We start from the raw sequence: 21,749 nt of genomic DNA, 5'->3' as shown, positions 1-21,749 counted from the left end.
GGTGCTTGTAACATCGCCTTACCCCTAGGGTGTTTGTGGGCACTGGTTGGGTCTGCGTGCAAGTTATGCTAAACTGAAGCCTGTAGTTCCTCGATTTTCTGGGATCTCCTCTACTTTGCAGAATGACCTCCTACTTTTTAAGCAACCCTATTTTACCTCCAGGTGTGATGAGTTGATTAGCAATTTCATAATGTCAACCGTGACACAACGGAGTCAACCATGCAAAGTCGCCTTGCATGGTTGACTCTGTTGTGAAGTCACTTTGCATGTCTGCTATGTCTGCTAGTGTCTGCTAAATGCCCTGAATGTTAACACATTAATGACATTATAGGCAGAAGGAGAAGGATTGATAAAAAAGATAGTGTGTTTTATATGAAAATTAGTTTCAGTTATGAAAATTCTTTTTCATAACTAAAATTCACTCCGAGTATGAGTGGAGACTCATACTCTCTAGCATTCCCAGTGTCGAATCCACGTGTCCCGGAAAACCAAAAACTGAACCCATCGGTCATCCCAGACCTCTCCTTCACCATCACGCCCCTCCTCGCAAGACGCAGCAGCTCACCCCGACTTCCTGTCAGCACGCTGCGCTCTGCCAGTGAACTCCCTCACGTGCGTCTTATCTCCCGCAGAAAGGAATCCAGTCGCCCCGGCCACAAATACCCCAGACCTGGAACCACCCGTTTCTCCTTCCACTGGAAGACTGAACCCTTTAACTCAGGTTTCAGCTTCAAAGTACAGCTTCAGTCATTTCCCTCACTCATAATTAGTAGTGTCCATTAGGGGCAGAATTATAAGGAGGTTTATTCCATTACAGATTTTCTTGTATCATTGTTTGAATATTATTTTCAAATGTGCTTAAAGCTGCAGTAATCTATCCTTGCTTGGCCCACTTTTGTTTTGTTTTGATTGAGTCTCATGGCTCTCATGCATTCCCTTGACTATTTCTGTAGATCCAGATGTAACGGAGACTCAATACAAACATTGCAACTTAAATAAAGTAGGGCGAACAATAAACAGCCGAAAGCGACAATAACTCCGTACACAGAAGGGTTTGTTTCTTAAAGAGTAACCTAACACTAAACTTCATCCAGCGGGCTTTGCAGCTAGCCAGTTATAGCCAATTAGACACAAAACCGTTCCTTCTTCAGAGATGGTGCTGTCTTTGGTGAGCTTAAAGTCGAACAACGATAGCCTATTGTTATCTGCACAGGCGGGCCGACGCATAAACATGAGCAGTTTTCAACACAAGTGGAGGATCCGTGAAAAAAAAGTAAAAAAATAAATAAAAGTTGAAAAAAAATCAGGATTGACATTGATTTTATTCAGACAACTCTGGGTTTGGTCGCATTTGACTTGACATGGTTGGATTGCAGTGACGTATTCCTATGCATTGCCTTTGCGTCGTCATTTCAGCCATTCACTATATCCCCCCCATCGTCATTTCAGTAACAGAGTGTCATTTGCATATCACTAAATATAATCAACAGTGAACACCAAAGAGATGATGAACGTTTGAATAGTTGCGATGCGAGCCGGCGGGGGCTTCGTGGGAGGGGGAGGGGTGGAGTGGGGTAGCCAACGATGCACCGAGGGTGACCTGAAAGTGCATACACAGCCGTTTTGTCATTTACAAAGACATTGGGTTCTTTTTTCTCCAATAAAGTGAGGCAACATTTTTAGAAAATGACGATAATAAAAATAAAAAAGCTTGACTTCTGTTTCCACCTTTCAACGACACAACCCCACTTTTTTTTCTGTTTAGTTTTCTCCGTATGGCTGTAGAGTCCCGACGTCCATTTGAAAAAACATCATCCGCGCTTTTGATAAAAGGGTAACAAAAAAACTAGGTTCAAAAAAATCGACATGTAAAAAAATAACAACAACAAACAAACCCCAAAAATAATTAACAAAACAGAACCCGATCACGTTATGGATCTTGGACTTCACGATGTTTCTTTAATTATACAATTTATTTATATATATAGAGATATATATATATGTATGCATACATATTTATATCATTTTATTTTTTTACATTCCTCATGTGGACAGACCGCTCGGGGTCCGTCTCCTCTTGATTCCTCCACCACGCCTAAGTGCTAGGATGGGCCTGGGGGTCAATATGGGGGTACGGCGTTTATGGAGATGGGGGGGGGGGGGGCAGGAAGAGGCGGGTTGTGGGAGGGTTCTGGCTACTAAACCACAAGACGAATCACAAACACCTAGGGGGGGGGGTGGGGATGGAGAGGATGGACAGCGGTACAAGAGAGAGTCGTGGAAACGAAGAAGTGCATTCCCTGGGAAAGTGGCGTCAGTGACTCGGGTTTGGTTTGTTTCGGCAAACGCAAGTTTGCATAAGAAGCTGTGCGTGGTTCTGCCTGCTGTGTGTGTGCGTGCGTTTGTGTGTGTATGGAGAGAGTGTGTGCCTGTGTGTGTGTGTGTGTGTGTGCAGTTGTTGTTTTGGCAAAAGAGGTAAGAGGCCGGGACCTTGCGAGGCCGGCCTCTGAACGCGATGCTCTGCGGTTCCTTGGTGACCGTCGGATCACTTTGCGTTCACATTACAGATCTGCACATTAATATCAGACATTTTACGTGCGCAAAAGATCTGACCTATCGCCTGGACTGTTTACATTGCAGTGGCCTTGGCCAGAGATCAGATGTGGTGTCGGATCTGGAACCACATATGAAGGAGCGGGGGGGGGGGGGTGTCGGTCTGTCCATGATAGTAGTGAGTGGACTGCGAGCGGATCACATGTGTGATGTGACACGCTGCTCCCGTTTTGATTCTCCCCTGTAGCAAAAACAATAAGGAGCAATACAAACTGATTTTGGGTTGTGTGATCCCACGATTATTGTTATTTTTTCCTCCGTTGTGTTGTGTTGTGTACCACCAACCACCACCCCACGATGACTTGATTTGATGGCTTCTGCATGCGGATGGCCACTGAGATTCGTCTGTCCCTCGTTTTTGCTGGTGCGTCTGATCATGGCTTTGAAGGCAGTGTGCTCGGAGGTGCTGGTGCGATTATTCTAGTCTTAGTAGAAGTAGAAGAAGAAGGAGAAGGAGTCAATAAGTGGCTGTGTTTGTCTGTGAGAGAGAGAGACACCCGGAGAAGCTGCGCTGCCCGCCCTGATCTGATCTCCTCTTCTGGAAGGGAACCCGAAATGTACTGGAAAAAGGGACGATAGAAAAAAGACAACCGAAAGAGGAGGAAATAGAAAATGTTTTTTCGTATAAAACTCGGTTGGTGTAAGAAAGGTTAACTAGAATCCTCCGATTTGGCTTAACCGTGTCGTTGATTTTCGTCGACGTTTTTTTTTATACTTTTAACAAACATAAAAAGTACCTTGCGGGCGTCAAACCAAATGAGACGGATTATGGATCGATTTACAAATAGCTTTGATGCGTTAGCTTCGAGGCTAGCCCCAAGCCCAAGAGCTCCACGACCATATTCTCCCAAAAAAAACGGAACAGCCAATCAGATCGAAGCTGGGCAGCGCAGTGTGTATGTTGTATACCCGGGAACGTAAACCCTTTGTGAGGCACAAAATGAAACAATACTGAGCAAATCGAGTCCCTCTGGTGGAGCCCGCCCCGGTCATTACAGCACGGCTTGTAGTCACAGTGATCGTGAGAGAGAGAGGAACAACGAAACAAGGTAGGTAGGTTGAGGTTAATAGCCGGCCAGGAGCGAAGGCGGGAGGGGGGGGGTGGGGTTAGGGTTGGCGGTGGTACAGACCTGCAGTAGCTTAATCCACGGTGTGTGTGTGTGTGAGTGAATGTGTGCGTGTGTGTGTATGTTTCCCTGCATAGTGTTTGACGGAATCAACTCTCATACCCTGCATGACACACTGTGGTGGTGGCGTTGCCGTCATCCTGGTGGGTCTCCAGAGATTAGAGACACACAAAAGGTGTGTGTGTGTGTGTGTGTGTGTGTGTGTGTGTGTGTGTGCATCTTTTAGCAAAGCAAAAGACAGACGGAGAGGTTGAGGGTCCTGGACTTGGATTGAGCTTGGGTAGAAGAGTGTTAACAGTAGTGTTTGGGGGGGGAGGGGGGGTGGGTTGGGGAGGGGGGGGCGGGGGGGGGTGGGTGGGGGAGGGGGGGGGCGGGGGGGGTGGGTGCAACAAGGATACAGACATTGTGGTTTCCTTTTAGTGCAACAGAACAAACAACCGGCGAGTGGCCCCAGACCGCCCCCAGACCGGCCCCTGAGTGGCCCCTGAGTGGTGCCAGAGGGGGGAGAGTGTGTGGGACCCCCGCGTCCCGGGACAGTCCGTCAGAGCACCTCCCGGAGCTGCGGGAAGGGATCTCCAACGGAACCCATCCACAGTTCAACTCTTCGAGTGAGTTCTTTGTCTTTGTCGTCGAGCTCCATCTCTGCGTCTCTTCGCTGCTTCCCAGAGTCAGTCCTTCCTCCTCCTCCTCCTCCTCTCGGAGGTTCTTTGGCCCCGCCCACTGAGCCACAGAGGGTGTCCGGTCCAAGGTCCGGTCTTTCCGCAAAAATCCCCCCTTATCGTTCCCCCTTCGGATCCATCGCCCTGCAGGCACCACACCCCGGGGTTCTTGTCCATGTCACCCCGTCATCATCATCATCATCATCATCATCATCAGAACTGAACCAGAGCTGAAAAGGGACTCCAAAGTGACTCTTGGTCCAGTGAGGTGTGGTTATCAAACACATCGTTCCTCATGGTAGAAGCAATACAACACAGACACGGACAGGTGTGCGCCTATGAAACACACTGTCCCTGTCGTAGAAACGATGAAACACAGACTGAGAGGTGTGTGGTACAGCGACTGTGTTGTTGTTGAGCGGTTTGACACACGACCGTATTTACACTTGATTGAGAAGCACCTCACTTATCTGCTCTGCAAGGTTGGTTGGTTGTTTCTGAGTGAACTGTGTGTGTACTGTGTGTGTAATGTGGTGTGTGTGTCTGTGTGTGTGTGTGTGTGTGTGTGTGTGTGTGTGTGTGTGTGTGTGTGCATGCATGCATCATATACATTGGGGACAGCTGCACTGAGTTGAGAGGTGAGGTAGAATATGTTGGTTCGAGGTGGGATATGGAAACACAATGCAGCCAATGGGGAAAGCCCACAGAGGTTCATGGGCGGAATCACTGTGTGACGGACAGGTCAGGGCGGCCAATGAGGACGACACAGGCATCCGGTGAACAGAAATAAAGAAAAAAAAATACACAAAAGTAGAGGTAACTTAAAAATAAAAAATAAAACCATAAAAAAACAAGAACCGCCGATGGAGTACGGCCAAACGTATCAGAGTATGGATTGTTTGAATATGTACGGATGTGTATTTGTGAGGTAAAGAAAAAAAAAGAGGTATGTCTGACAGGAGAGGTATACTTTATAAATACATAGTGTGTATACTCGGGTAAAAGGGTGCTGTGGGGTGTGCGTCCGTCGAACGGCACTCTCTCCTTCTTCATTTGTTTGTTGTTACCCCCAGGCGCTTGCACGACAAAGACAATCCGAAAGCACCCAAAGAACTCATTACAAAAAAATACTTTGAAAGACAGAAACGGCCTTAACCAGTTGTGAGGTATTAGTCTGTGTAGTTCGGCATGTTCCACTGAGTGGGAGGTGTGTGTGTGTGTGTGTGTGTGTGTGTGTGTGTGTGTGTGTGTGTGTGTGTGTGTGTGTGTGTGTGCGCGCGCGGAGGAGGGACGTCGAACAGCTTTAAAGAGCTCCGTTGGTGGTTATCCTTTATGTAATGACTTCTCTGCATAATGCTCAGTATGCACAATGCAGTGCATGTTCTTCTAGTTTACTTGTGGTTCTGTGTGTGTGTGTGTGTGTGTGTGTGTGTGTGTGTGTGTGTGTGTGTGTGTGTGTAAATGAATGTGTGTGTATGTGTGTGTGTGTACAAAATGCGAGTGTGCGCACGTGTGTGTTGCTCTGAATGCTGCCCTTCCGTAAACGTACATGTTTCAGCCTCAATACTGTGTAGCACACACACACACGCACACGCGCACACACACACACACACATCTTGACATGGAACGGTTTTTCACAGTGTCAGCTAGGACCAGCAGTGAACACAACGGAAACAGAGGGCAGAGCGTTCCCCTCTGCGGACAGACGCGCGGACACTGTAACACGTATTTACAAAAGAAGTCACCAGAAAATAGAACCAAAAGAAAAAAAAATCTCACAAGCAAGATTGTCAGTGTGTCTCTTGGGGGACAGTGCGAGTGTGTGTGTGTGGTGATTACATCTGAGGGCCTCGGAGAGAGTGGGGGGGGGGCACGGCTTATTGTGCAACCCCCCCAGAGACAAACACACGGTTTATTTTAGAATCCACCCCCCCGACAACAAACAGCCCCCCCCCCCCCCCCCCCCGTCTCCTCTCCTCGGATCGGTGGCTCTCCGACCTCCCCGATGGGAGAAGGCCGGCTCGCGGCGGGAGAGGGAGGGGGGCGGTCGGCGTGGCGATGGGGTGGAGGGGGAGGGGGGGGGTCCCTCCGTCGTGGTCTCCGCCGCCGCCGCCGCCGTCACACCTCCTGGTCCTCGAACACCTCCAGGAAGAGGGGCGGGAAGAGCTCGTTGGGGCACTCGACCTTCATGTGGAGGAAGCGGCTGGCGTGGCACGCCCCGATCATGCGCAGGTCCGTCACCTTCATCAGCAGCTTGGGCCAGAAGTGGGGGATGCTGTGCTTGCGGCTGTTGATGTAGTGCTCGAAGGCCAGCAGGTAGGTCTCCTGGCACTGCTCGATCTTCTCCACGCTGGTCAGGCCCGAGCGGTCTGGAGGGGAGGGGGGGGGGGGGAGAAAGAAGTTGGTTTTAGTAAAAAAAATAAATAAAAAAAAGACGATCTTTTTTTGAAGGTTTTGATCATTTTTATTGTAGAGACAGTGATGAGTGGGCGGTGTTCTGTGTATGTAACTGTGTGTTTGTGCTCATTATTTATCATTTATTTTTCTAATTAAAAGAATTTATTCCGAAGGTTTCATCCGTGTTGTTGTAGAGGCAGGAAGGTATGCGAGAGGGAGGGGAAAACATGCAGCAAAGGACCACGGGGGGGAATCGAACCCGGGTGAGTGGGGTCGGAGCTAAAGTGCTGATTGTGGTTCCACGTCGACGCAACGCAATGACCACGCAGACGCTCCGATGCGGCCGTCGCGAACCGTCGTTTTGGTTCTACGTGAGGACGTAATGGGTCCGTAAACCCCCTTGCGTTGCGTAAATGTGGAACCATAATCAACCCTTAAGCCTTAATGGTACACTCTCTGCCCGGTGAAACACCAGGGCAGCCCTGTTTTTAGTATTTTTTATCACTTTTTGAGACGTTTTTTTCAGCTGTTCCTGCACTTAGCCTCTTTTCGTTTCCCCTCCAAGTGGCTTTATGTTTCGACCCCTGCCGTGTACAAACACACTCCGTTTAAGGGTATAGCCGGGAGATATTTTTAGCACAGAAAGGCTATGTTTGAGGAAAGAAGGGATTAGAGGCTAATTCGAGATTAGCGATCGATTACATTGGGCCGCCGACATTTTATACGGTCAGTCGGGTCAAGTTCTCTCAAACACCAACTGACGTTTACCGGCCTCATCAAATACAAATATGCTCATGTTAATAACTGCACAATTCTAGTTAAAGAGCCGGTGAGCCCGCTGTTTCAGCTGGAACTCAAACACTATCCAATCGACACTAGGCGTTATACGTTAAAGGTCCGAAAAGCTAAACTTTCTCTCGGACAGCCACTGCCCAGACAGAGCTCCACACATCCCCATCAAAAACTTAGGACCTTACCCCTATCCTTTTCTAAATTGGGGACTTATTTCAGTAACATTGATAAAACTGCATAGATTACTACGACGACGGTCACATAAGACGAAATGACCACGTTTAGAACAACAACATAAAACCTGTTTTGGGTCGATTGTATGCAAAGTAGGCTAACTTTTTTTTTTACCAACTGTCGGTTGATCCCCTGCTGTCGTAAGGACCAACAGAGGTGGAGCCCGGATTAGCCGACGTGGCGGATGTGGTGTCAACTGTCAGAAGCGCCGACACTGTTTCACTCCGGTATTTGTCGAGGACGAGACAAGGCCTTCATGTTCTAAGAGGCCCTGTTGTTTGTGTTTAACCGCGCGCCAATTTCACGCCTCGTTTACCATGCAAATCATCCCTGCGCACACAGCCTTGTCTTTTCCACTGTGGACTCGGTCCCCCCCCCCCACCCAGTCGGCTCACGGCTCAGGGGGGCCGCACACCTCCCACAGGGCCCCCCCCCCCCCCCCCCCCAGATGTGGGGAGGGGGGCTTTGGGATGCGTGGGGAACACCGTTGTCGACATTGGCCGGACAGCAATACGTTGACGTGTTGACTGACCGTAGGCCGGCGTCTCTCTCGCATCCTACGACCGCTGTACCAACGCCCGTCCTACCTGTGGCAGCGTTGCTCATGGGCTGTGGCAGCGCTGCTCGAGCTGTCTGAGCGGCTTGCAGCGGACGTAGTTAGTAGTTATTTTCTTCACTTTGTTGCACTCGAATTTGACGTCCCTTATTTTTAAAGACTCCCTATTTAGCCTCATTACAATTATACAGACTAATTGATAGTATTAATCCATATTATGTTAATATTCCAAGTTGTAGTGGTCGTAGTATAGATATAGATATCTATATTTATCATAATGTCGTCTAGATGTTTACATAATGCATGCTTGGCCGTTAGGGAACAACATAAAAATAAAATAATAAAAGGAGTTCTCCCACGATGACAATCCCCACCACAAAGACGGACGTGTCTCTCCCTGTGTGTGTGTGTGTGCGCGTGCGTGTGTGCGTGCGCGTGCTTCCAGGCGCCTGCGTTCACCCCCCCCCCCCTCACCGGAGCTCATGAGCAGCACGGCCTGCATCAGCGCCACCTCCGTGTCGTCCAGGTTGAACTGCGCCAGGCTCTTGCCCAGGTCGAAGATGGCGTCCGAGACCACGCCCAGCCCGCCGTTCTTCAGCTGCTCGCGCTTCACCGCCATCTCGCCGCTGAGCGTCAGCGTCTCGCTCTCGGGGTCGTAGCGCACGGCGGCGCGCAGCGACATGATCTCCATGCAGCAGCCCTTGAGGAGGATGATCTGGTCCTCGCAGGGCAGCTGGGGGGGGGAGCACACTGTTAGCTTCAGCTAGCATTAGGAGGTTAGCACGACGCTTAGCATCAGCTAGCATGAGGAGTTAACACAACGCTTAGCATCAGCTAGCATGAGGAGGTTAGCACACTGTTAGCATCAGCTAGCACGAGGAGGTTAGCACAACGCTTAGCTTCAGCTAGCATGAGGAGGTTAGCACAAGGCTTAGCTTCAGGTGGTTAGAACAATGCTTAGCATGAGGAGGTTAGCACAAAGCTTAGCACAACGCTTAGCATGAGGAGGTTAGCACAACGCTTAGCATTAGGACGTTAGCACAACGCTTAGCATGAGGAGGTTAGCACAAAGCTTAGCATGAGGAGGTTAGCACAACGCTTAGCATGAGGAGGTTAGCACAACACTTAGCATGAGGACGTTAGCACAACGCTTAGCATGAGGAGGTTAGCACAACACTTAGCATGAGGAGGTTAGCACAACGCTTAGCATGAGGAGGTTAGCACAACGCTTAGCATGAGGAGGTTAGCACAACGCTTAGCATGAGGAGGTTAGCACAACGCTTAGCATGAGGAGGTTAGCACAACGCTTAGCATGAGGAGGTTAGCATAATGCTTAAAATGTGGTAGCCCTGAGTTTAGCACAAAGCTTAGCATCAGGTCACCATGAGGAAGTATGGTTTCATTAGGGCGGGGGAGATTTTAAATGAAAAGGGCAGAGTAAAATATAGTGGATAGATAACACTGCAGTTTCATGGATTGATTCTCGTCCAAATCTCAACATAACATAAATGATCCAAAAATAAATGTCTATGTCAAACACATGCGTGTCAAATGTCAAACCGGAGAAGATCGAATTAAAGACGTTCGATAACCTTGGATCCCAATTTCATGGTGTTCAAACTGAGCATGAGGTAACAACAGAGTAGGCACGGATAATGATTGTTTTACTCATCACATTAGTAGGTAGAGCAAGTTTCGCCCACCCTCCCCACATGACGATGAGACTGGAGAAACCGCCTCACATTAATGACACAGAATACTCAAAAGCTCTGAATACGTCTGCCACTCAGAAGCAGTCAGAAGCACCCAAGGGCTGAGAACCAATAGGAATAAAGCGCTGGTGATGGCAATGACCTTCGCTGCGAGGCGCTGGGATGATTTGAGTGTTTTGCGGAAACAAAGGATAACATGTCATTATGGACTTAAAGGGCTCTTGCACGCATGGATGGTTACAACAGCCAGTTTTGGTAAGCCAAGCAACGCTAATCAACTCTACTGACCACAGTGCGCCCCGAATCGTATCGTAGCGAGGGGGGAGGAGCCTAAACACCAAGGCAGCCCCGCCCATCAGAAGACGAGCTCTACCAGCCTGTTTGGTTTTAGTGTTAAGCCAACAGGGGTCAGTGGAGAGGTCGGTTTAGCTCCGTAGGTAGAGCGCACTTTTAACCGGTAGGTTGCTTGTTCGATCCCCGGCTCCTCCTAGCTGAGTGTCAATTAGGGCTTTGACTCCGAACTTCGTAATTCGAATATAATTCGAATATCAAAAAATAAATCAAAATTCGAACGAATATTAGGCAGCCCTTAATATTGGAACCTGTTATGGTCAGGCCAAGAGGGAGAGACGTCGGAGAACCTGACGCAGTCTATTCATAATATTGTAATGACCACGGAAGAGGCAGTGAATGAAGTATTGATTAGACAGCGATTTATTAGAAACCTAATAAACCGTTGGAGCACGCAAGACCGGTAACCATAGCAACGCCGGTAAACAAACCTCGCAAAACCCAATCCAGGGCTGAATCCGAATACTCATACTTATAGTATGCATTTTGTAGTACGCCACAAATATAGCGCGTCTGAATGCTCAGTACGCATTGTGTAGTACGGAAAACGTTAAAGAATGCGTACTACCGCCACAGTATACAACGGTAGGTCACTACGCTATCCCACAATGCAACCGGAGTCTGGTAACGAACGAAGAAGAGATGGCTGACCCGACATTACCAACAGCGGCTCAGAAAGACGTCGTAGAAAGCGGCGAAAAAAGGAGACATTAAAAAAGTAAAGTAAGTAATTAAGTAAAAAGAGACATTTTTAATTTAATAGCAACGATGACAAGACGGATAACAGGTAACTTATCAAGGTAATTTTGCCGGCATCTGAGGGGAGATACGTCATCTCCAAACATCCGGTGGAGTTTCAGAGGCGTTCTACGCATAGCTGTAGACCGTACTACACTGTCAAGTGTAGTACGGTCAAGTGGTAGACACTGAACAGAAATAGTATGTACTAAGTATTCGGATTCAGCCCAGGTCTTACTGGTCAAAATATTATTAATAAATATTCGAATATATTCGAATATTAATATTAATAAACAAACGAACTTCGAATATGATTTTTGGGCAAAAGTCAAAGCCCTAGTGTCAATGTGTTCCTGAGCAAGACACCTCACCCTAACTTCTCCCCACGAGCTGGAGATCGCCTGGTATGGTTGACTCCGCCGTCGGTGTGCGAATGTGTGTTTGAACCGTTGTTAGTCACTTCCGTTAAAAGCATCTGCTAAATGCAAGCAGTGTGTTACAAACTTGACCCTTTGTTTGATCAAAGGTTCCTCCTACCCAAAACCCTAAATAGACACGTATCTTTTATGCGGTTTATCCGTTACTAATAACGCCGAAGGGAGAAACACAGGAACAAGAACTTCCCCTAAAAATGAGTCATAATCCAGGGCAGTTCATTAAGTATTCATGTGTATTCAGAGGAACACTGACACATTACATTTTCAGGACTTTAAAAAACGTACCTATTCCGAGAGAGAGGGATTCAATTGTTCATTTATGGAAGATAATTCATCCATAAGTATAACAAGTTTTCAGTACCAACTAAAATGTTTTCAGATGGTTGGGAAAGCATGATTGTTTGTTATGGGGTTTATCCCGTGCCATCGGTTATGTAACCAGACACCTCCTGCAATATGCATGATCACTGCTCTCAGCTATAGTCTACCCACACCGTCATGTCTGCACACACACACACACACACACACACACACACACACACATACGAACGCACACACACAGATACGCACACGGAACACACACACCCGCACACGGAACACACACACAGACACCCACACAGACAGACAAACACACACGCACACACACATACAACCAGAAAGACACACACACGCAATAATGAGTTCACGTCGGAGTGTAGACTACAAACGCGGTTATCTATGGTTAGGGATGTTCGTTACTGTCTAGACAGGGTCCAATAAATAGTGAACGGCAAACCATCGCAACACAAAACACCTGCAGAAATTCTCAGACACCCGCTGGTCTCAGCATGACTCATGTCTACAGTAGCCTATGCCTTCTGTCATTGATCAATATGAGGACATTTTAACCACGATGGTTGAATTAAAATCAGAGGGAGACGGCAACTGCAGCTCGAAAGCGACCTCCCACACAAGAGCAATGGAATCATTTGATTTTATTACATGCCTTGTGACGTGGCGTTTGACATTTCGGCTGCGCATGTACTTTTTGAATTTTAAATCGCTGCAATAAATTATGTTGTTGTTGACTTCTAACATGTCTCTATAATGCTGTTTAAATCTAACAGTAGTCTATGAGTAATATATCGGTGGTGGCAACCACTGTTTTTGGTTGCGAAATTGCGCCAGCTGGGCATTCCGTGGTATTGGGTGCGTTTATACACGGAATGTCCGCTGGTGACGCCACTGAGGCTATAGTAGGCTAACGATGCTCTTAGCATCCGACGCGTACCCCTGACGTTCGTTACCAACGATGCCTTCGGGGAAACGGTGTGAAAACTGTACGACGCTCGCACGACGCACTTCACGATCCACTTAGGCTAACGATGCTTTCGGGAAACTGGGCCCAGGCCTATGAGAGCAAAGGCAGACAAAACAAGGAGCACACACCCCCCGCAGCGCGACCATTGGGCCCGGGTGGGCCTGGGCCCACCCATTTTAGTTCCGGGCCCGCCCACTTTGACCCAGGCCTATAGTGAGTAGTGAGTGATTTTCATTCTAGCTGTTCATCCAATAAGCAGCCTGAGGAAAGCGTTCTCAGTAAAAGCTTCTCAGCCAATCAGCGGCTTCTACTCCCACGTGTGGACAGCCTGCCTACAGGCGGCAATACGCACGTTGATTCTACTGGGCAAATCATCCCCTGCACAGCAGAACTCGGACCTACAGAAATTATGGAATGACGTAATGGACAAGCAGATGATGGAGCCGAACACTTTTCCATTCCGGTGGAAGACGCAGAGCACCCTGTGTTTATGCAGCAGCTTAAAAGAAAGGCAAAGGCCAACAAGACCGTGATCGAGAAAAAATTAACACTCGTAGAAGTGCCCGACGCATCCCCCGTGATATGAACATGAACATGAACAGCCTCCTCACATTGCCCATGGCGACAAGTACTGTCTTTTCAGACTCTTTTCAGCTGTCAATCGGATAAATACAGGCACCGGGGCAACAATGTTGACAGATTCACTGGAATATCAAGAAATACTTGCTGTGTTCAGCATGAAACCCCGTCGCCTCCTGCTGTAACAAGCCCCACGTCCCACAAGCTAGTTTTAATTGATTTGTGTGCATTTGTGGTTATTTATCAGTTATCTCGGATTGTTATGCTGTTGTTTATATGGTTAGATATGTTATTCATTCAATTATTCTTAAGAAATAAGCTACAGGGGAGAAATAATTTTGGATCGTTTTCCTGCTTTCCTCAGTGCCGCAGAGAAGCGCTGAAACGGAGACGAAGGGGAACCCGTTTTTTATTTTATTTCGACTGGCCCATCCAGTTTTCTGGAGGCCCGCCCGCAATCAACATCCTGGCGCCACTAGGGGTACATGCACAATGACAACTGAAAGGCCAATGTGGCCGTCACAGCGGCCAATCAGCAGCCGGCCGGCGGTGGTGACGAGCCAAGCTTCCTGCGCTCATTAGCACCTCGTCCCCTCAGCTGGGGCGAGCACCAAAGAGAGCGGGAGAAGTTGGAGAGCCCGTCCAATCGGCTGTCTGCAGTCCCACTAACGAGCCTCGTTAGCGGAGCACAATGGAAGCCCTGGAGTTCCGGGGAGGACGCCTGGCAACACGCTGACGGAGGACACCGGCGGACACCAGCTCATCTGTCCTAGCTAGAACACCCATCGGATGAGTACACCACCCACCGCCCACCGCCCACCGCTTCATCCTAGTTTACACGACCAGCCGATGGAGGACGACGCCTGACGCCACCGCGTCGATCCTGGCCAGTTCAGCCTGACGTAGGACTCCACCACAGCCCCTCCTAGGGAACACACCCAGCGGATGGAGTACACCACCTCACACCACCCCCATCCATCCTGATGATCGCAGAGGCGCACCTCATTGGGGCCCGGGCCCCTGGTGAGAGGGATGGCTGCTCCAGATTTAAGCGGTTTCATTTGATACTCGCGGGGAGGACGACAGACGGAACCGAGAGGGACGGAAATAACCCTGACACGCACACTCTGCCGCCACGCACGCTCCCGACACACACGCCCACAGACGTGCTCCCCGCACACACACTCTGACACACACATGCTTCCGACACACACTCCTGACACACCCACGTTCCCAACACACACACTGATACATCACTCACACACACGCTCTTCACACACACGCTGACGCACACACTCACACACACGGCCCATCACGCTCACACGCTCCGCGGTCCCCGGGCGGGGAGGGGGGGGGGGGGGGGGGGGGGCTCCAGCGGGGGGGGGGGGGGGGGGGGGGGGGGGGGGGGGGCTCGGATGACGCACACAGGTCATGACCGTCGTGGTTAAAGACGGAGGGTCACGTCTCGGCCTCCGCAAGTAATTAGGCCGCGTTATAGCACAACGCAATGCAACACGAGACACCTGAACACATACAAGACACGCCGAAACGAGAGGGCGGACTGATGAAGGAGGCTGCGGGACGATTGAACGCACGGAGGGCAGAAGGGACGAGCCCCCAACACAGAGCCCCCCCCCCTCACAGCCTACCTCGGAGAACATGGGCAGCTTCTTGGCGAAGTCGACCACGCGGGTGATGGCGGGGGTGATGATCTTGGTGAACTCGCTGAAGGCCTCCAGGTCCACCTTGTCCCCGTCCGGCGTGGGCACCATGGGGCCCTGGCCGATGTCCTCCGGCTGGACGCACACACACACACGCACACGCACACACACACGCACGCACACACACACACACACGCACACGCACACACACACACACACACACACACACACGCGCACACACACACACACACACACACGTGGACACAGAACACACATACACATACAAACACAAAGATACATGCACAAACACACATATACATGCACACACACACAGAGACACACACACACACATAAAAACAAACACAAACACACACACAGTAAACGTCAAAGGGTTTCATTTATCAAATGAAGTGTAGCAAAGGCTCATTCTTCAATACCTACAGTAAAGTTGTAAGACATTTTGACAACCCAAATTAATAATAAAATGGAAATATGAAATTCAGCCTCATTATAAATCAAAGCAGTACACATCAAACTGGGTGCCATATGAGGGCACACTAGGTATTCACACCATAACTAGGTTATATAACATTACCATTAGTTGGGTTTCGCACCATTACCTCATCAACTATGAATCCATTATCTTGTTGAAAGCCAGCTGATGTGTCCTTATACCTTCACGCATCTCAATATTTTCAATCAGTAATTTGAGATGACGTTAACTATCTGAACTTTATGAATGGATGAAAGAGATTTAATACACAGCTTTGTTGAATGCTTGATTGTGATTGGTTTATTGGTTTACTTGGAATATCAGAGTGCTGCTATGAATAACAGACTGTTGCTATAGACGCAGGCCAGTCGACTTTTTTAGCAGATTATTTTGGCGGAAGTAATTAAATTACTTGTAAGTCAATAAAAAGAGTTATATTTCTGTCAAATGTTATATGTATTTAGTAAGTAGCTGGATAATAAGCATGATCATTTTCAGTGAGCCAAATAAACCCCTTCAGATTGGCCTCGTGGTCCTGCATTGTGAAACCCCAGTGATCCCGATAATCCCAATAAACGAAATTATCCATAACTAACATCCGCGTATCCCATACTTACGACTGTACTTTAAAAGGCAGATCAGCTGCAAAAGAGCACACGGATTCACAGTGTGCTCAGACCGTGATTCGGCTCTGAGCAACGCATAGCAGGAGGCAAAGGTATGCCGCCCTACCCTTAAACGATGAAACCGGAGCAAACCGCCTCAGGTTAAGGACATACCGACGACCCGCACAGCCCACAAAATGTCTGCGGCTCAAAGGCAGACAGAAACTGCCTTTAGGGCTCAGAGTTCAGAACCAATCAGAGTCAAGGGGCTGCAGGTGATGTGGTAATCAACCCCACATCACCTCACCTCAGCCCCCCTCCCCCACCCTGCGCGTTTCTGGGAATGTCTTGAGAGAAGAGCAACATGTGATTCACGTGCCTTTGTGCAGCAACGGTTGCCAGGCAACTGTCATTGACCTTTGTGGCAAGGTAACTGCCGTCGCCGGGAGGCGGAGCCAACGGGTAGCCTCGTGGACTGCGCGCGATTGGTCGAAAGGGAAAACAAGTTTTGCAAGAGGTTTTTCATGTTGTCGTTTCATTTTTTTTTTCCTCAAACCCATTACGGCGGTCTTCTCCCCCGCGGTGAATTATTAATGTCGCCGGAACGTTTTTTGCCAGTGTTGTAATGCGGCAATCATGAATAACCCTCATTCTGAAGCCGCTGTTGACAAATACGTACATTTCCAATTCATCTTGCCTACACGCGAATGCGAAGGCATCTGGGCGGTTGCCATAGCAACTTGGCGTCCTGCAGCGAAACAGTTCAGTCGTCCGTGGTAACTACGACAGTTTCCTTCATCCCGTGAAAGGAGGAGGGGGTCTGTCTTCCCTCCTGCCAATCAGCCACAGAGTTCCACACAAAACCACAAGGCACCACGACTCTGACGTATATTTAAAGAAGTGCAATGGAAGTAGGCTTCAGCAGTGTAGACAACGGAGGAACGCATTTTAGAAATGAATATTATATCACTAAAACCCGTAGGCTTGGTGGTCGGCCCTTGGGGGTCCGTCTGACCCAGGGTGTGGGTGTATGGGGGAGACGATCCGATTGATTGCCCAGTGTCATCACATCAATGTGGAGCTGGTCATTCCAGATTAACCCCCACTGGGGGAGAGACAGTGAGGGCTTGATTACACGATAATGACCGGCTCGCTGTGCATTATCTCCCTCATTGCACGGCTCCTTACTAAATGAATCAATGATGCAACGTTGTTTTTTTTACTAATTTAATTGTTTTTGTATTTCTTCCGCAAAAAATAAAAGTTTGTTTGATTCTAAATACACATAGCAACCACCTCTTATTTATAGCAGCGGTCTGCGATTTCATATTTTATGATATATATTTTTGGGTGTTTAGCAGACTCTTTTAATCAAAGCGACTTTCAACGGATTATACACACAATCCAAGGCCATACAATGCAACAGTCAGGAGCAGCCTGGGACAACTCGATACTCGATATAGCTAAGAGGAGACAGGGATCCTCCTGAGCTAAGCCTGAGCTTAGACAAACCCCAGTTGCTATTCAGAAATAACTGCTAGTTCAATCCCCGGCTCCTCCCAGCTGTGAGCGTCGAGATGTCCCGGAGCGAGACGCCTCGCCAGAGATGTCCCTGAGCGAGACGCCTCGCCAGAGATGTCCCTGAGCGAGACGCCTCGCCAGAGATGTCCCGGAGCGAGACGCCTCGCCCAAACCTGCTCCTGACGCGCTGGCTGTCGCCTTGCATGGCTGACTCTGCTGGCGGTGAGTCAATGTGTGTGTGAGTCGGTCGCTTTGCATAAAAGCGTCCTGAATGCGAACGTAAAGAAAGCGCACGGAGAGGAACGGAGCGGCATTGGTTACCAGGAACTTGCGCTTCTGCTTCCAGCTGGTGCCCTGGGCGTTGGTGTGGCGGTGGGCCTCCGTCACCATGTGGATCAGGTCCCACTCGCTGTCGCTGGGCTCGGGCCGGCTCTGCAGCGTCTTCACCATCTCCTCCTTCTTCCTCTTCTCCCGGTTGGCCTCGATCAGGCGGCGCTTGGCCACGCGCTTCGAGTCGTCCAGCACCACTGTGGCGGCGGGGGGGAGGAAGAGCAGGACAGGGTTAATAATAAGGGGGGGGGGGGGGGGCAGCGACCCGCGTTCGACTCCTGCCCGTGGTCATTTGCTTCATGTCCTCCCCTCTACCTCCCATACCTTCCGAGCTATCTCACGCTATAATAAAGCATAAAAAATATACATATCTTATGAAAATAACAACCCTGAAACTCGGCACAGAGTTTCCGTGTGACGAAATGTGGTTGAAAACGAGTGCTTTAAAAGTGGAAATGGCGGTGGAAGCTATTCAGCGTGAGCATCGAGGCTCCACCGGTTGGTCTTACCCAGATAGTGTTTTGCTAGGAGCAAAAGCGTGCTCTGGTTTTATGTTCAAGACGCTAATTGATGATTACAGCTCTGAGTAATGACCGGTGAAAGTTGCCCCGGAGCAAATTTGGGCCGGGGGACAGCAACCAGTTTTCTGATGCCTCGAGACTCGTGAGCAGACACGAGACGCAAAAGGACATGGATGTCCTCTTCCTGACTGCGTACGCACAATCTGATGAATTATATTGAGCTATTTTGGTATTGTGGGAGAGGGTTTGTGGCCGACAAAAGGGTTTCAAATCTCACAAAGATGAAAATTGGCACGTGACTTGGCCCTGTACCAGAGAAATCTATCAGAAAAGGCCCTCCCGGGATAAAGATCATACACCATAAACAAAATGCTGTACTGTGTATTCTTGTGACTATAGTTACGAGAAAAGTTTCCGAGAAAAGTTACGAGACAAAGTTACGAGACAAGTGAGCGTGACGTGTTTCGCTACTCATTTAGGAGCACAGCACTATGTTGACTAGCGTCACAAGAGGGCAAGCTAGCAAGCGTTTAAAATTGAAAAGCATGCATGCATATGCGTGCATAATTATCCATGCAGCCATAAATATGGATCATGTTTGACCACATTTTGCTTTATAGGAATGCGTGACTAATCTGTGCTTTGGCAAAAAAAAAACACAAAACGTATGTTTTGAAAAAGTGGGGTTTGGCTTCAGAAGACTTAAGAAGCTGGGAATGAAACCCTGCAGTTGGCCACGAGGCTTTGTTTCCACACTTAATTCTGCTCAAGGAAGGGGGCTCAGACGGTGCTATGAAGTCAACTACAAAGCCTCAAGTGTAAAACTTTATCATCGGTGTTAAAGGGGACATATTATACCACCAGGTGTGAGTGTGATTAGCCTTACAAGCCGTTTCGAAAATCAGCCCCATATGACATCACGAGTGGGCGTGTCCTCTACTTCAGTCAACTGGGCAGGCTGGTAGACTGATCTATCCAGCACAGATCTAGGAGGACACGCCCACTCGTGATGTCATATGGGGCTGATTTTCGAAACGGCTTGTAAGGCTAATCACACTCCCCCCCCCTAGTCGACCAGGGGGGGGGCCTGGTCGACTAGGGGGGGCTGGGGTTGTGGGTGCTGGGTGCTGCAGTGACTCACGGTCCATGGCCATGCCCACGGCGATGCACTTCTTGAAGCGGCACAGCTGGCACTGGTTGCGGGTGATCTTGTCGATGACGCAGCGGGCCTCGTACTTGCAGGAGTAGGCCGGGTGGAGGTTCTTCTGGATGGTCCGGCGGAAGAAGCCCTGAGGGGGGACGGAACGGACGGACGGACGGACGGTCAGACCGTCGGACGGGGAGGAGGGACGGTGGGGAAAAAACGACAGCGGACTCTAACTCATCCGTTTCCCCCCCACCCCCCCCCCCCCCCCCCACGACAATCACGAGCTGATTCGATTTCTGGACCTGATTCGATTGCGGATTAAAGAGGAACACAGGGTTATTAATTAGCAATTGGCCGAGCCATCAAATGTTCCAGATCACATGTCACATGACGGCTGATAACGTCTCGCCTGCCCCCCGCCCAAGCCGGTCCAACGCCCCGTCGGCCCCCGGGGGCTGGCGGTGTTCCTCTGAGAACGCACGCCATCCGAAGCCGCTCCAACCGCAGGCAACACTTCCTGCTAAACCCAGACAGTCACCACCGCCAACGTCGTAAATGAAAGGGTTTGTTTTGAGGAAAACGTGTAGGAATACTTTTGAGAGATCTTTTCCGATCACTGACACAGATACTTAATATAATACTACAAACAATAATAATGGCTTGCATTTATTCAGTGCTTTTCAGACACCCAAAGCACTTAGATAACGTGTGTGTGTTTGTGTGTGTGTGTGTGTGTGTTTTGGTCTGTGTGTTTGTCTGTATTTGTGTGTGTGTCTGTGAGCGTGCATGTGAGTGTGCGTTTGCATGGGCGGACTCTCCGCCTAGAAACCTTTGGGACTTCTCTCCCGCGCCAATGTCGGACTCGGACTTTGCGACTTGGACGAACTGGAAGCGCTTTCTACTCGCGCTGGTTCACCCAACCCCTCAGGGGGACCCAGATCTCTCTGAGGGGTGCAGATCAGGGCCTCGGGGAGTGTGCGTCGCACGAAATTGAGGGCTTGGAACCCTTCATTTGAATTCCATACGTTGTGGCTTCGGGCAAAAGGAACGGCGCGACCTATATTTAGACTCCGTGAAACCGCGCATGTACAACTCACACAGAAGAACAAAATGTTTTTTCCCCCCCCCCCCCCGCTGGAAACGCCCACGTTGCATCGTGTGTTCTCTCCGTGCTCCGCTGACACGCTCTGGTACCTTTCCCCGCGGCGCAGGGGAGCGCGTTCGGGGCCCTGGGCCGTCCCGGGGCCCGAAACACGTGGCTGAGAGGTAACCTCCCAGCCACGTGCATTAGCTTGTTTGACGTGGAATGTTTGCGTACACACACCCTTGACACCTTTCCAACCTCAACAAATCCTACCTACACATAGGTACGTATATACACTAGGTGCACGATTGGGGGCGTGCACGTGCCCTTTCTCTCTGCCTCGGCGTCGGAGTCTTTCTCTAAGAAAGGCGTACGGTGTGTGTCCCGTCCAAAGGCGAGGCAGGTCCCGACACGTTCCCCCCGAGCAACGGCGCCCAGCCCCCCGTCGGTCGTACCCTCCCGGTAGTACCCGCCTCCAAGGGGGCGGGGCTTACCTTGCATCCTCGCAGGTGATGCAGCGGTAGTGGTAGCCCGTGGCCTTGTCCCCGCACACCACGCAGGGCTCGTCCTTCTCCAGGTAGCTGGGGATGTACCCTGGGACCGAGGCGCTCAGGCTGGGGGGGGGGGGGGGGGAGAGGAGAACAGCATTAGGAGACGGGAGAGAGGGAGGGAGGGAGAAGAACAAGACATTAGGAGATGGGCGAGAGGGACGGAGGCATTAGGGGAGGAAGGGAGGGAGGGAGGGAGATCAGAAGGGAGGGAGAAGAAGGAGGTGGGAGGGAGGGACATCAGAAGGGAGGGAGAAGAAGGAGACATTATGAAACGGGAGGAAGGGAGGGAGCCATTAGGGATGGAGGGAGGGAGGGGGATCAGAAGTGTGGGGAGGGTGATG

At 49.8% G+C, this 21,749-nt stretch overlaps 1 protein-coding gene across 1 annotated transcript; it reads right to left on the bottom strand.

Moving 5' to 3' along the window:
* Nucleotides 1-1,305: 1,305 nt before the first annotated feature.
* LOC132473693 (thyroid hormone receptor alpha-like) lies at nt 1,306-20,828 on the bottom strand. The gene is made up of 5 exons (XM_060073912.1): nt 19,768-20,828; nt 18,097-18,302; nt 15,145-15,291; nt 8,853-9,111; nt 1,306-6,768 (listed from the first exon to the last, which is right to left on the bottom strand). Exons 1-5 carry the CDS (start codon nt 19,778-19,780, stop codon nt 6,518-6,520), a joined length of 876 nt encoding a protein of 291 aa, XP_059929895.1. The 5' UTR covers nt 19,781-20,828; the 3' UTR covers nt 1,306-6,517.
* Between the last annotated feature and the right edge of the window lie 921 nt (nt 20,829-21,749).

The sequence above is a fragment of the Gadus macrocephalus genome, chromosome 2 (assembly GCF_031168955.1).
Source record: "Gadus macrocephalus chromosome 2, ASM3116895v1".
Lineage (NCBI taxonomy): Eukaryota > Metazoa > Chordata > Actinopteri > Gadiformes > Gadidae > Gadus > Gadus macrocephalus.
Note: the sequence above shows the minus strand (reverse complement) of the source record. Positions and strands in the feature narration are given on the sequence as shown.